This window comes from Thalia democratica, chromosome 7 (genome assembly GCF_965202585.1).
Source record: "Thalia democratica chromosome 7, ktThaDemo2.hap1.1, whole genome shotgun sequence".
Classification (NCBI taxonomy): Eukaryota; Metazoa; Chordata; class Thaliacea; order Salpida; family Salpidae; genus Thalia; species Thalia democratica.
In genome coordinates, this window is record NC_139171.1 from 61,451,107 (window position 1) to 61,468,045 (window position 16,939).

At 26.1% G+C, this 16,939-nt stretch overlaps 1 protein-coding gene and 1 long non-coding RNA gene across 2 annotated transcripts; one reads left to right on the forward strand and one right to left on the reverse strand.

Moving 5' to 3' along the window:
- LOC145840701 (annexin A13-like) lies at positions 1-4,301 on the forward strand. Its single transcript, XM_082948027.1, has 8 exons — positions 1-60; positions 396-511; positions 977-1,100; positions 1,511-1,630; positions 1,910-2,074; positions 2,435-2,539; positions 2,943-3,131; positions 3,776-4,301. The coding sequence occupies exons 1-8, from the start codon at positions 40-42 to the stop codon at positions 3,899-3,901; spliced, it is 966 nt and encodes a 321-aa protein (XP_082804153.1). The 5' UTR covers positions 1-39; the 3' UTR covers positions 3,902-4,301.
- A 4,638-nt stretch (positions 4,302-8,939) lies between these two features.
- On the reverse strand, positions 8,940-10,376 carry LOC145840950 (uncharacterized). The gene is made up of 2 exons (XR_014370125.1): positions 10,288-10,376; positions 8,940-9,553 (listed from the first exon to the last, which is right to left on the reverse strand). It is a non-coding gene; the product is annotated as an uncharacterized LOC145840950 (long non-coding RNA).
- Between the last annotated feature and the right edge of the window lie 6,563 nt (positions 10,377-16,939).

Genomic DNA, 16,939 nt, shown 5'->3' on the forward strand with positions numbered 1-16,939 from the left:
AGGTATTATTTTATTTATTTCAGCTAATTTAAAATTAAAATGGGAAGCGCAGAAGTAAAAGTAAGTTTTAAGTTAATTAAAAATAAAAAACTTAATGCATTTAATTTATTTGTTTTAAAATTTTTTAGTTTTTTTATTGACAATAAATTAAAGCCATCTAAGTTTCACAAAAAGTTTTTTAATGTGTAAATACCTTTCAAAATTTAAGTAAGTAATATTAAAAAATCAAAATATGCACTCTGATTAACTATACAAATTACATCAGATAAATTAAATTGTTTTCAACTACTAATGAATTTTCAGCAGGATAAGAAGTACAACATGTAGTTTTATGATAAGAACTATATTGAAACAAAATGTGTAATTTTAAAATTATTTTATATTAATGTTTACAGCCAGCTGTAGTTTCCACAGACGAATTCAATGCTGAAGAAGACGCAGAAAAATTATTTGAATCAATGGACGGAATGGGTACGAATGAGTCAGCTATTATCAGGGTTGTTACTAGAAGGTTTATAAGATATATTTCTGGTAAACACTTTTAAACATATATATGTGTTAGTTATTTAAATGATAGGTAGCTTGTTAATGAAAAAATTATCTGTAATAAGATTACTGGAAAGTAAAAAACAAGTTTAAATTAGGTAAATACACTTGTTAAAAGTTGTGTTTAAAAATGTTTTAGCCATTTAGTTTTTGTACTTTTCATCGCACTTTTGATATAATTGTTTGTTAAATTTCATGTTTAAGTGAAAATACGCATCTACAAAATCTTCAAAAAAGTTTCGTGGTTTTTCATTAATAAATTCTTAGTTCAATCGTAGAATTTTTATCTCTTAACTTTTTAATGATCTTTTTAATTAATCTCACACAGTTACAGTAAGTTATTAGAAATCTTCAATTTGACAAATAATATCTTTGTTACATGTTTATTGTATGTTTTAAAAACTTATATTTATTTAAATCTTTGTTCCAGAACATCAGACGAGAGACAGTTGATAAAAGAAGCTTTTGAAGAAAAATACGGAGAACCTCTGATTGAAAAAATAAAAGCAGAGTTAGGAGGAGCATTTGAAGAAGCTGTAGTCGCATTGATGGATGTTAGATAATTTATATCAACAATTTCTAGTAATAGTTTTCTAATGGCTTAACAACTAAATTCAACAGCATTTAGCACTACTTAAGCTTAAAATAATAAACTCGAGCTACACATTCAAGTTCTTTGTTCAAAAATTTTAAAATAACAATATAGAATCTCTAGAATTTTTTCTTCAAAAACTGGCTGTGATCGTAAAAATTCTTTCTGTATAATGGTTATCGTGAAACAAATAGCGTATATAAATAGTTTTAAAATACAATGTTTTTTTACTTGTAAGCTAGTTGTAGACAGAACTTATCAGTGTATGTACCAACGTTTTTTGATTAAAAATATCTTTTTTTTAGTTTATCATTTAGCTTTTTTTTAACAAAAAGATTAACTTTTTTTGATTAAAGTAGTAAATTTAAACAGAAAAAAGAAGTTTACGAAGCGAAACAACTGCACAAAGCGATGCTCGGATCAGGTACATGGGAACATGTTCTTGTTGAGATACTGTGCACTCAGAACAATAGCGGTATGGAAAAAATTAATGTTAGTTGTTGTTTAAGTTTTTTGTATTATCAATAACATTGGTGTTTAAAATAATCATGTCAGTTTTTTTTTGTTTAAGTATTATGTGCTTTAAATAACTCTGATATGAAAAATGTTAATAAAGTGTCGTGTACTCAGTATAACTTCAGAAACGTTGTAATTTAAAGTTTTTTTTTAATTTGTTCTTAGTGAAATACTTTACTCCTAGAATAGCTTTAACAAAATTTTATTTTAATATTTGTTTATAAGTAATTATCAGTAAAAATACTATCTCAACAGGAATCATACACGGAATTGTACGGTCGCTCACTCTCAGAAGACGTGGAATCCGAGACATCCGGAGACTTCAGGACGTTGTTGTTGGCGTTGGCATCAGGAAACAGGGACGAGGGATTCGATGTTGACGAGGATGCCGCATTGGAGGATGCGCAAGCTATGTTTGATGTAAGTAGGATCTATAAAATAAACTTAAAATGTATAAAGTATTGTTTGATGCTGATAAAGATGACGCATTGGTGGATGCGCAAGCTATGTTTGATGTAAGTGAATTAAATAGAACATAGTTAATTTTAAAAATAAAGAGTTATTTGATGTGAGTAAAATATATAAAATAAACTTAAAATATATAAAATATTGTTCGATGTTAACGAATATGCTATGTTTGATGTTCGTTAAATAACTAAATAAAATAAAAATGTTGATGATGATCACAGGATATGTCTGATGTAGGGTTTATTTTACAAAACCTTCACACTTGTTTTTAGTTTTTATATTTACTGATGTATAAATAGTTTATGATCACAGGCAGGAGAAAACAAGTTTTTCGGAACCGACGAATCCACATTCACTACAATTCTCTCAACAAGAAACTATTTGCAGCTGAGAAGCATATTTGAAAAATACGCAGAAGTAAATTTGTTACGTAATAATAAGTTTTGTTTTCATAATTTGAAACCAAACATGTTATTTTTGGCTGATAAAAGAACGCACAAAGTTGACTATTTGCTGATATAACCATTAATCACTGATATGAAGAAAACATGTCGAGATGTATTTAAAAAAAAACTTTGAGTTTTTAAATTGTGTTGGTTTCTACAACAAAATTGCAACAGCTAACAATAAAAAAATTTGCAAATTGTTTTTTTTTTCTAAAACAATTTAAATAATCACTGAATGAAAAACCTTTCGAAAATTTAATTGGTTTAAAATTAAAACGAAGTTTAAGAAAGTAAGTTTTTACATAACAGAAAAACTGTTTCCTATGCAATATTTTTTAATTAAAACTGCCGTAACACTAACAATAATCCTCCAGATAGCGGAGAACTCATTTGAGGAGGCTATCGACGGTGAAGTATCTGGTAACTTGCACGACGCTTACGTCACAATAGTTGCCATGGTGCGCGACCACGTGGGTTACCTAGCAACCAAGATAAATGAGAGCATGGCGGGAGCGGGCACTGATGAGGACGCGTTGATAAGACACATCATTACCAGGAGTGAGGTTTGTAAAATAAAAAGGATTTTTTTTTAATAATCTTACCAGGTTTCATCGCATATTGTTTAGTGCAAAAAAATTTATAACGTTTTTTTCAACAATAATATTTACATTTGGATTTCGAAATTTTCTTGGATAAAAACTGACTAGCATTTTTATAAACGATTCCTTTTTTTGAGAAAAAGAAAGGCTTGAAATTTTTTAAGACAAAAAAACTTGACTTATGAAAAAATACGTCAATTCGTTTCGCGCCAACTGGTATGTTGTAAACAGAATTTTAAAAATAGGTTTTAATTTTTAAATGCGCTAGGATCTTGGCTTTGTATTGAATAATTAAAAAAAGACAAAACAGTTTACCTATATTAATTTCTGGCCCATTGTGATATTTAGATAAAAAGTATGAAAATTCTTATCGTTAAAACTTAAAAACAATTTTTGCTTATGTATATAACAAAAATTGTTTAAATTTTAGGTTCAAGCATTAGTTAAGTTTAATAATATGACAATATAAACGTTTATGTTTACACTAGTGATAAAATAGACCAAATTGAGACCAATTAAAGAAAAAATACCAGGATATAACTTAATGTTTAAGCAAACAATTACAATAATTTCTTTAAAAATTAAATGTTTTGATTGTTTTTTAACAGATCGATTTAGGATCGATTAAGGAGAAGTATGAAGAAATGTTTGAAATTGAGTTATGGCAAGCCATAGACGATGAATGCTCTTCGGATTTCAAAAGATTGTTGCTCAATATCATTCACGATTCTTAAATAAAATAAATTGTTGGAAATTATTTTTGATTATTGTAATAAGAATAAAACTGTTGTTCAATATTATGCATGATTCATTAAATGTCTAACAAATAAAAAACAAAAGTAGTCTTTTTAGCTTATTCACACATTTTAAAGCTTTCTTTAAAACAAATACTTATAAAACAACACACTAGATTTCTTTGAAAGTTCTTCTTAATTTAAACTTAAATGTTTTTTTTTACTTTTGTTTTTTAACTGTTTAACTTTATTTCATTAAGTTCTTTCTCATAAAATATATCATATCAAGAAATTTGTATGTTTAAACTTGATTTTGTCTTTACCGCAGGCTTTATTCAAGTGTTTATAGTTTTAGTTTTTAAGCAAAATGTATTTTAAAATATGTTGAGTTAATCTCTGTTTAACAACTTTTTAAATACTACAAATGGTTTCTAAAATGACTTCAAAAATATAAACGATATTTTATTTTTTACGATCGTTATAATCTTTAATAACAGAAACTATTTGACCACATTTTACTTTCAATAAAATGTTATTATTATGTATTATAACACTGCGTTTCAGTTATAAATAATCAAGCTTTACAGCTTAAAACAACAAACTAGTCTGAGTTATAATTCGAACAATTTTTTTTACAGTATTACTCAATTGTGTGTTTTTAAACTAAACTAAAACATACTTTAAATATTTTATTATTGTATATATTGAGATGCAAACACTATTCAAATACAGTTTTAAATATCTAAAGCTTATTTTTCAATAGTTTTCATAAACCAAGTGTTACGAATAGAATATTTTAGCATCAAAAGGTTGTTTATTTAGTAACAAAATATCAAAGGTTATCTTTATTACAAGTAAATTTAAAATAAGTTTGTTAATTAAGCTTAATGTATTTAGAAATTTATATTTACCAACCAGCATTAAACTTCAATCCCTTTTTCTTTCAACAACTACTTTATGTTAAACTAAAGCTTGTCTTACGCCATAGGAAAGTTCAGGCTTAGGCTGTGTAGGCTTTCGCCGATGTTCTCGTTGATTGCCTTAACTAAAGAAGACTATTTCTTTGTTTAGTGAAAAATTGTACAAACTTAAAACTGTTAATTTTAACTGCTATTTGGCGCACAAGAGCTCAATAAAGCCACACAGTTTCAAGTACACTTATAATAACTTTTACGTCGGGCTTAAAATACATTTCAAAAGATTGTGCCGAAAACGTAACTTAAATATGGGAGAATCAAAATAAATATTATTTTAAGCTAGAAGTTTGTTATTATTACCACTGGGAAGTTTTAATAAAACTGTCTAGACAAGTCAATGTGTATTCAGTTGTTTTTGTTTCAGATTAAATTATTTCTTCAATAACATTTAGTATTTTCTCTTAAACTGAGATTTCACATAATCAGTTAAAACTAGTTATAAACAAGCAAAAAGTTGCATTGTTTAGTTTAATTATCGAAGCATAATCAATATCAAATGCGCCTGTATTTATAAACTTTTTTGATTTGAGAAAAAAAGACTTATATGAAATCATAATTCGTAAACTACGCTATTTTCAGTTTTTAATCTACATTTGATCAAATGTTTTTTCATTTCTTTTTAAGTTTGATTAAATATTTCAAAATGAGACTTAGTTTATAAATAAGAAAGCGTTTTAAGTTTGTGTAAACTTCAAATAATACTTTTCATATAGAAAAGATAACAAAAGCACAAGTAAGACAAGCACAATGAAATTAAACTTTATTGTTATTTCAACGTAGCGGTTAGACAAAAGAAAAATATTTTCATAAAGACCTGAGGCCACAATAGAATAACGAGATAGTCATTTAATACGCTCTTTATCTATTTCAACAATCAAAACAAGATAAATTTGAAAAAAACTTTGAGAAATTTAGAACAACTCAATGCACTTGACATTGAAAGTAAGGAAGAGGCTTACATAGAAAAAAGGAGAAAAGTTATGTTTAGTTGCATTGTTTGAAAGTGTTTGTTATAATAGTATTTGCTGAAGGTTTGCGTGGAGTGCTTTATAAAAGGGCTTGTATTTTTTGAATATTTGTTTTATTTTGTTCGTATGGTTTAAGTACAAGTGTAATGGTGGTGTTGAAAAGTATAAGCAAATATTAGATGTAAATATTTAATGTAAATATTAGGTATAAGTACCAAATGTTAAGTATTATTAAGCCATTGCAGTGTATTGAAAAACATAACTGTTATATTATGTTGTACATTAGATGAATTAACAGCTTTGGCTTGAATGCTTATGTAGGTCAAGTTTATTTAAAAGTAAAGAAAACTTTTGTAATGTTTGTTTAACTTTCGTACGCTGTAACTAATTATATAGGGTAAAAGTACAAAAACTTTGAAACATAGAACTTTTTATAATTCAAAAACTAGTTTTAGTAGTTAAGGTAATTCATATTTATTTTATTGTTTTCTTTTTGAAAATAATGTTAAAAGCAGTATTATAAAATTAAACTTCCTTGTTTTAGCTTAATTTTTGAGAACACTTATCTTTATTTTATTTACTTAACTATCTTGAATAAAAGTAAAAATACTTATAAAACATGAGTAATAATTTTATAAACATGAAAGTCTTAAAATTTTTTATGCTTGTAGTTTTATAACAAGACCCTTATGTTCTTGAAAAAATGTTATTTAAAGTTACGTAAAAGTTGAACTCACTTAGTTCGAATTAATTTTATAAATAATTTATGCAGCATTTAACTATTATTTTTGTATTACAACACCATGTTGCATGTTTTGGGCTTATGCATTTTCAGTAAAAGTTTTTTAAGTTTTAAAGTTTTAATACTGTACTTAACTCATATATTTTTTTTCGACCAATTATAAAATCAATTATGTATAAAAAACGACAAAAATATTAATTTGACAGAACTTTTAAAAAAGTATAACAATGAAAACTGCACAAAGTTACAGTTTGGTCCAAGAAACGTTTTCTAACAGGTACAAAACTACATGGTCAGACTGCAAACTTCCGCCCAGTCCAATAAAACTTCAAACCAGGCCACTTAACCTGCCTAGTAAATTCAAAACTCGGCCTACAGACATCTATTTCAAAAGAAACCCGGTCGAATTAGGTAAATACCCGAAACTAAGAAAAAGCATTAACTTCCAAGCTGCTACTTTTACAGAAAAATCCTCTAAACCAAGAAGTTCCTACGGCACTGGCAGAGACATTTTGCTGAGAATGAGCAGTCAAAGAGCTCAGACTTGCAAAAACCCACCAGTTGAAAGAGTGGAGGACAAAAAACCAAGACCTTTTACGACTGGGGTTCTCTTGGAAAAGAAGAAAACGAAAAGAAATGAAGTTCCGAACACAGTTGAGGAAATAAGAAGAAGAAACAGATCAAACTTAAAATATATTTACAGCGGAGTTGAAGGAGTGGAGTACAACCGACCAAGAAACCTACAAATTCCTCGGATCGGCCACAAAAACTTGAACAAGATGTACACGAGCAACAATTTCCAACCCCCGTCTCAGGTTCTGACCAAGCTGAGGACCAGGTCGGAGTGGAAGAGCACCAATTCCTCGGTCAGGTACTTTCCCAAGACTGAAAGAATGTTCGATTTTCACCAAAAGAACCCGTTCTTGACTCCGAATAGTGTTGTAATAAGTAGAAGACGAAACTAGTTTACTTACTTAGTTTTAGACTTTATAACTGTATTTCAATATTGGAAATGTTTTGTTTTATGATGTACCTTTTAAATAATTAAGTAATCTTAAAAATAATGTTACTGATAAGTTTAAAAACAGAGAAGTTATAACATATTAAGCTTTATTTGTTATAAAAAGCTAAACAATTTTTTTCCGTAAATACAATATTTCATTAGAATTTAGCTTTACATTCTTGATATTTTTTTTATTTATAAGTTTTATTTTAACACTCAAAATAATTGCTGATGTGATATGTATATTTTTTTCTAAGTTTAACGACTTAAGTCAAGCTCAATATATAAAAACAAACAGTACAAATAAAGTTCATTAAGCTGTTTACTTATAAAAATATAAAGCAGTCAATTTTTCATAAAAAAATTATATTTTTGTGAATTTAATTAAAATTACTCGTTGCAAAATCTTAAATTCCACTTAGTAGCAAATACTAGAGAAGTTTTACTTACCTTAACTCATATTTTAAGCCATCCATTATTAGCAATATCTTTCAGCTTTAAAGTAGTTTTATAGCTTAAATAACAAAAACAACAGACTTCCCTTTTACAAAATAAGCAAATTTTAAGCGTGTTTTATAATGTGTAAGAAAAGATGCGAGTCTGCCTAAATACTTTGGTTTAAATTTTCTATGTTAACATTGCATGTATTTCTTATATAACTCTTCTTCACTGTATTTATATTTTCTAACTAGTTTTTTAACCAACTATTAAAAATTTAAAAGCATTTTAAACGTTATATTGAAATATTTCATTGATGATTATGAAATTAAAAAAAAATTGCTTATAACAATAATACAAATTATTTTAAAACAAATTTTTGTTGACTTTGATGTACCTGATTATTATTTTGATTAGAGTTCTTATTTAACTACGATTTACTTTGCTTTTCATTGGTAAATAAAATAAAATTTTGCAAACATCTCTCTTAAACTTTTTTAAAGATCAGATAGCTGAAATCAAATATAATAATAGTGGAAGTTTCTAGCTAGTTTAATCAAAATGAGTTATAAATGCGTTATTGACTTAAAATATGAATATTTTTTACTTAACATTAACAACACACTTAAAACTTTGAAATTAAATAAAAGTTTTTGATTTGTTAAACTTACATTTACAGTTTTTTGATTTGTCCTTAAATTTTAAATTTTAAAACAACATGATTATTTATAACTTTAGTTATATGCAAATAATAAAACAATTTTACAAATTTATTTCATAAGTTTTTACTTAGATGTTTAAACTATAGTTATAAAAAACTAAGTGTTATATGGTAAACCCTTTTTAACTAATAAATTAATATTATAATTAAATAACTTAATAATATTTTTTTTTTACAACAAAATAAGTTAACGTGTTTATATTTAGTAGTATCACAACAAATACTTAAAAACAAACAGTCTTTATATATAAGAAAAGTTAAATACGGTGGTGAAGTGCATAACTAAGCATTATAAAAAAGCAAAAGTGAACTAAAATTTTATTGTAAAAATAGTTGCTTGTAAAATTTTAGTAATCTTAAGTATGTGAAAACATTTATTTTTTTGATTATACCAAAACCAGTTGCTTGTACAAGAGCTTTTTAATTAAGTACGTAAATTTTTTTAATAAGTACACATCGAAAAGTATATTATCAAATGCAGTAAAAAAAAATTAATTATTTAAGAAAAGATTATTCAGCAGTAAAACAAATTAAAAAACACACTGTCAGTAAAAGTGAACTCTTTAAAATTCATACAATTATTTTGACAGGTATTTTTTCATAATGTAATATTTAGCACATGTTACAGGTCTTCTTGCATTTCACTTTGATGTGTTCCGCATACTTACCTACACACATATCAGGCCGAACAGTCAGCAAGTACTCACAATAATTTTGCTTGGGTTCCTCAGAAACAACTGGTACCTTTGGTTGTCCGCAACCTCGCTTAGCTGGGAACGGGTGGTTCCACACGTCATCACAATCTGTTGAATAAGCAATAAACAAAACTACCAATAATAATTAAAAAAAAATTCATTGCGAAATTTGGATTATTTTACAACTTTTGAAACTTAAAGCTTTAATCTCGGTTTAAAGTATGTTACGTTGAAAATGTGGGTAACATCTGTAGTAAAACATTTGACAGTTCATTTTTTATTATGGTTTTTTTAACTGTGGCGCTAGAATTATTTAATACTAAAATGCTTATCTTTCCTATAAAATAAGTTTTTATTACAAAAAAGCAAGTGACTGTCTTCGGTAAAAAAGGGTAAAAACTTAATTTTGTTGAAAAAGAAAAACGATTGATGTTGTACAGTTACACAATACAAAAATATTTATTATTGTTTAATCTTGTTAATTGCATATTACTTAAACTACATAGTTTTTTTAATACTTAAAGTTGCAAATAAGTTAGTATGTCTAATATCAATAATATTAACAAATGTCTACTTAGAAATCGCTGTTTATGAACTAAACTGAAATTACTTCTATAAAATACAGTAATATCTAAATGTTTTATAACTAACTAAAATTAAACAGTTTTTATAAAAAATATTACACCTAAATTCAATGTAAATTACGGTAGCTTAAATAGTATTCCTTTGATAAAACATTAAAAAATAGGGTGCAATTACGTATACAAAATTAAGAATCTCAACGAAAGTCATCTTACATTCAATAAAACGACGATATTTTATGTTTAATCAATTCTACTTACCTGAATCACTAGACTGATCTTGACTATGACACAGAGTTGTCAACAAAAACAGCAAAACAACAGCAAAATACTTCATGTTACTTTGTACAGAACAGTGTTGAATATATATTTCTAATATTTTTGTTGTGTATGTGTTATATATTGCCGTAAGCACATTTTCGAGCAATGTTGAAATTTCTTATGCAAATTTATTGCAGAAAGTAGTTGCAATATGTTTACTGTAGAAAAACAAATTCTATATTTTTCTAAATATTATTATTTCTTAGCAACTAAATTAGTTTTGTTAAAAATTTTGTTAAACATTTGTTAAACGGCTGCATTTGTAAGTTTTTGGAAATGTTTTCATCAATAACATTACGCAAGTTTATGCAAACGGACTAAATTGGTAATACAGCAAAACATTAAGAACATTTATATCTTTATATATAACCTAACTTACCAAAAAGTATAAAAAATAAACTGAAAAAGAAAAGTTTAATTACAGTAGCCTCTTGCTTATTTACGCACATTGTGTCCACAGAAAAAGTGCGTAAAGATATGAGAAATCGTAAAGATACGAGAGGTACCAGATATACTTACTATAATGGCTGTTTTTTGATATTGCTTTTAGTTAAAAGCAGACTGGGGACTTTCCTACTTATAACAATTTCTTTACTTTATTTATAAATATTAAAACAAAAGATAAAACTATACATATATTAATAAAAAAAAGAATTTAGATTTAATTTAAGTAATTATACCTGTAGAAAAGTTTTACTACTTTTTATTTTAAGTAGATTTTATCTTAATCTTTATTTAAATGTGACTTATTTGATACTTTACATTTATATTCTAGTCTACTAAGCATTTTCAATTTATAATTAAGCATTTGTTTACAACTAAGAAATGGTGTGGTGTCTAAATTAAAATTCCTGTTGCTTTATTTGTATATAGGGCAAGAGTGTTGTACTATTCATTTGTGTTTTAAACTCTCATTGTTTAATTATACTTTCATTATTTAACACAGTCATACTTCTTTCAGAATTTTAATGTAATTTTTTACTGTTAATTTTATTTTTGATACACTGAGGTATAACTAAATGTTTATCAATTAGTCAAGGAACATAAGTTACAAAGTCTAAAGATATAGAGAGGTGAAACAGTGTTTAAAAACATTTTTTTAAATAAAAATGTACAATTAACCTAATTTGTGTAATATTAAAAAAACTTAAATTCTTACTTTTTTAATTTTTTAGAATTTTAAAATGCGTAACTAAACGAGAGTGCGTAACGTCACGAGTGCGTAAAAATGTGAGAGGTTACTGTACTTAAAACTTAAGATAACAAAATATTAGCCAATCAGAAGCGACCTTAGAACTGCAGCCAACGCACTTTTCTAAAACACAAATGCATTTGTCTAAAACCAAAGTTTACTTGCTGATTTATTTTATGGAGTATTTTCCAGTATATAAAACTAACATTAATGAAAAATAGACTTTTTAGAAAAACCTTTAAACAAAAATAGTTTTTAGAATAATAAACGTTTTTTTTTTATTGCTAACCTATATAATGCTAAAATTTCATTAATTTATTCAATGATATAATTCTTCGCTTAAAGGTTAATTTTAAAATTCTGAAAAAATTTATATCTACTAATCTAATCAATTTTTTAATTTATTACTGTTTTGGATGTTCGAAAATACTATAAATAATGTTTAAAATACTTTAAAAACTTATTTCACTTTTTGTTTTAAACTTCAAAGGTCTTTTAACTTATGTCTTATTGAAATTTGATTTGATTTGTTTACGTAATTAACCTAAATTTATTAATATTTAATTTATTTTTAACAAAAATACTGTGCAAAGTACTAAATAGCACTGTTGTAAAAATAAATTGATGTAATTACAAATAACCAAATGTGCGATAGTCAAACAAGTTTTGTAAAACTAGTGCAAAAAAACAACTACGTTACTTACATACAACTTTTTTTTATATGATTCGTTTGCTACCTTAGAAATAAATGCAAAGAAAATTAATTTGGTTTTTAAAGGCCTAAAAAGTAAGTTAAAACGTTTGTAAACTCTATTTCGCTTAATAAATGTTTCAAACATTGATAAACCGAAATTTATCATAGAATTTGAATATGGCTTCCTTTTTTAAAGCCTTTAAACTTTGTTTAAAAACTATAAATGATTTTTTTTCAATCTTTACTGAATGAACTTCATAGCAAAACTAAAAAACAAAGTATTATTAATATTTACTTTGAAAAAATATATGTAAAAAGAAGTTATTTGTAAACTAGTTCTAAAAATATTAAGGTAAAAAACATGAAGAGGTTTAACAACTTGTATAATTATTTGCAACTGGTTTAGTTTTAGTAAGTTTAATTTTGAAATAAATATTGCCTATTCTATATAAAAATGATGCTTATAACTTTATATTATAAAAACTAAGGAAACTAAACAGTAATGAATAAAGTAAGCTTTTAAAAGTTAATTAAACTTTATTCTAACAGAATATTATCGTTTAATATCTCGTTTTTTTAACTCTAGTTACTTTAAACAAGTGTAAATGCGCTTGACGTTAATTTTTTTAATTTAAAAAAGAAAAACTATAATAAAATGATCTATTAAATAGTTTATAGGATAAACAAAAGTTTTAATTTCATTGTTTGGGACAATTTGTTCTAAAGATAAAAACATTCGCGACTTAATATTCATGCTTGGCAGTCTGATACAGACGAGCTATAGCTTAGCGACCCCTGCTCAAACACAAAAATAAGTTGTTTTTCGAAATTTTTGAAAAAAGCGCTTTAATGGGCGTCAGTGAATCTAAATTATAAAAAATTACATATTATCAACTGATTGTTTTTGGTTAGAAAATTTGTATATAAAATTTTGAACATAAAATATGCTTAGTATTAGGTATTTTAAGGTTTCTAAGAAACCTTATAAAGTTAATCATATAAAAAGTTACTCTAAATTTAAGCTATAAAAATACATAAAATCAAAAAAAAATATTTGTTTAAGTTTAAACTATTTCATTAATTATAAAAAACAAGGATTTAGTGATAGAAATGTAACAGCTTAATATTTATATAGATAACTAACAGTCTTTTTAATGCAAACCTTAGCCTTATTTATCAAAGTACGTTGTCAAATCATCTTATAATTAAAACCGATCTATTAACACGTTTAAGTTGTTTGGCGAGATTATTTTATAAACTGAACCAGTACCGCGAAAACGATTAATTTAAAAAATTTAATTTGGTTGCTTTAATAGATTTTTTTACACTCTGGTTTCTAAACCGAGTTAAACCTAGCTTACTGAGTCTGTGTTAACATATTAAGTTGTTTCCTATAGAAGGACATCATTTTTCGGAAATACGAAAGTATTAAACAAATTTAACTTATTTGTCCAGCTGTACAATTTATCAGTTTATGATCTAAATATTATGTAAGTCTACAGTGTTAATATATTTAAAATATTTTTACAATCAAAGTATGTATAAAGCAAAAACTTGTATATATTCTTAAATTAACACTTTTTTAAATGTGCTTTACGAAAAGATTTAACGATATTTAAATCTATTATGTATCACACAATTTTTGTTTGTAGTGTAAATATTTTATAAAAAAAACTTAATTGAAAATGGATACCAACAAAAAATCTGTATTAATTCAGAATCAGATGTTAACTTTAATGTGCTCTAAGTTATAAAGTAAAGTATTTAAAAACTAAATTAAATGATTATAGTCATAAACTTTACTCAATTCATTCGTTGTACTAAATTGTACTGTAGAAAAACAAGTTTTATATAATCAGCTGACTGTTTACCAGTATAAAAAGCAAATAACAAAAATTTGATCGTGAAACTTAAAGAAAAAATGTTAAATTGAAGCAGTAATAAAAACAATCAATTAAAACCAAAAACATTCAGATTAATGGTTTATAAGAAATTAAAAATTTGATTCAATAATTTGTTAAAAATTGTTCGAACTTTGAACTTTGAAGTGAGCAAAGACCACAGGTTAAAAATAAATATCAGAACATTTTCTAGCTAATTTGTGTTCTATGTCTTTGTATAATTAAGTTTTTCAGGCTAACTTTCTTAAACGCCAATCTGAGCTGAAAAAAAAAACTGAGTCAAAAAAACTTTTTTTGTGTTGTTTTGTTCAAGCTTTAAATTTTTAACACTTTTTAATATGTTTGGGTAAGGTAGGTTGAGACTTGAGACTATAACTATAATAAAAAAAAAGATTGAAAGTAATTTGCTGACACAGCTTTTTAAGCTTTTTAAGTTCAGTTCAGACTCACTATTAAGTATTCTTTCCAGTTTTGTATATTTGATAGTTTTTTCCTTAAAAATGCTGATTTAAACATATTGTGGCTGGAATTTACATATTTTTAATAACAGTATTATGCATCAATTTCCAAAGTTAAATACAAATAAAAAATGAACTTCACCGCACGACTACTGGTCACAGCATCCGAGACAACCTTTGACCAGTTTCGTCATTTTTAGGACTCATTAGGCAGGCATAGCCGCAAGAAACCGCTGTTGTGAATTGTTATCTTAACCAAGCGGGCTTTTAGTGCATATACACTGAAGCGACCGTTTGTTGGTAACGTCCGAAAAAATTGAAGCAACCAAATCGTAGGTTGTCTCAGATCGGATGCTGTTGTTGTTTGTCGTGCAGTGAAGTTCATTGTTTATTGTCGATGGCAAAAAACATCTCAACTTTGTTGATGATTGGCCGAATTAAATACAAAATTCAATGTTAAATGTTTGTTTAATTTAGCAAACTAATTAAAAAAAGCATTAGTTAAGGTTTTTTAAGACAAAGTAAACTAAACTTTATGTACAAAACATTTAAAACTAAATTGTTGTCGAACTCAGAGCACTAGTTCTAACTTCGAACATAGTGTAGTTAAAAATTTCAATACTTAAAATCTGTTTAATTCTCAAAAGTTAAATAACAACAAAATTTAAGTTGTAAATAAATCTTGTAGAAGATGAGCAAGACCTTTAAAGTTTTGGTCAAACAATAAAATACTTTTCAGTCATCGAGCTACGTACCAATTAGCTATGAAGACACTTCTTAGTTCGTACTTTAAATGTGATTTTAAGATTTGATTGAGCTTAACTAGCTCTACTTATTCAACTTCAGTTGTCGAGTCACTCGAGCTAATGTAGATTTTTATAATTTCCAATTGTATTTACTGTTTCTAGATAATTAAATCCCCAATATTTTTAAGTTTAAAACCATTATTGGTAAAAGCTTTTGTTTTAGTTTTAGCCACATTAAAACAATACAACAAAATTTGAAAAGTTGAAATCAAAAATTAACTGCAACTAATTAATTATAAATGAAATAAATATTTACCTGGCTAACTGGTTCCTTAGTACTAACTGAAACATTTAAGTAGTGGATAAATTTACATGTATATGCCTAACTAAATACCATTACATACTTTTTTTTTATGTATTGACCACTTGGTTTTAATCCTCTGTTCATTTCAGTGAGTTTTCAGATCATCAATTTAGTTGTTAGGACCCCTATGCCATCAGGTTACTGTTAAGTGGACAATAATAATACTTTGATCAACATGAAATAAACAACTTTCTTAAATGAGCATTCTGGTTAAAACGTGCTCCATTTTTTTGAATTTATTTTCAAACTTAAAAACTAAATGAAACTTTATTAAAGCAAGGTTTCCTAACCAGGAGTGCTTGCAGCACTCCAAGGTGTTTAAGATAGTTTTTCAATATTGTGTGATAAACAAGAAGATTTTCTATAACTTGGTAACTGTAAGCCGAAATTTGTTAACTAAACAAAACAATATGGTGAGCTCAAACTCACTAGCTTGACTTTCAAAAACTTTTATTGTTGCAAAGGGGAGAGTGAGATCTGGTATTTTTCTACCTTAAAAAAAACACTGCTATCAACTTTTAGAAGCAATTCAAATCATACAACTGTTTTTTAAATTTTAAGATGCAGAAGAGAAAAACAGTTCTTATGTATTCTACCTTATAAAAAAAACTTTTTTGAATGCAGTTTGTTGTATTTTTAATTTCCATATGTTTAGTTTTCGTTAATATAATACATCATCAAGAAAAATGATATACAAATCTTCATTGTCCTCATTTAAATTACTTAAAAAAATCATTGCATGAACTGCAAGGGTTGCAAGAACAAATTAAAATATTTTAGGGTGCAAAGCATCAAATAGGTTAGGAACCACTGTATTATGTTTAATGATATTTTTCATTAAAGTATTAGAAATTACACCAAAAACTAATGATTTAAAAACTAAAAAAAAAACTTAACATAATAATTATTAATGGTAGAAAATATCAATTAAACTCTACCCCTTTAACAATACAGGCCATAACAAAAGTATATAGTAAACATTTTAAAAAGTGTATTTATCTATGGAAAATTTCCTCTAAGTTTGTGTTTTTAAGGGTTTCCAGTGCTGGGTTGCCACTCACTCAGGGAATTTTAAAATTAAACAAAATTTTAAAGAAACTCAAAGAATTTTTATTTTTTTAAACTCAGGGAACCTCAGAAAATTTTAGGGAAGTTTTAATTTTTTTTTTAAATCTCAGGAAAAATTATACCTTGATCTAAAATAAGATTTAGTTAATCCAGTTTTGATATTTTGTTC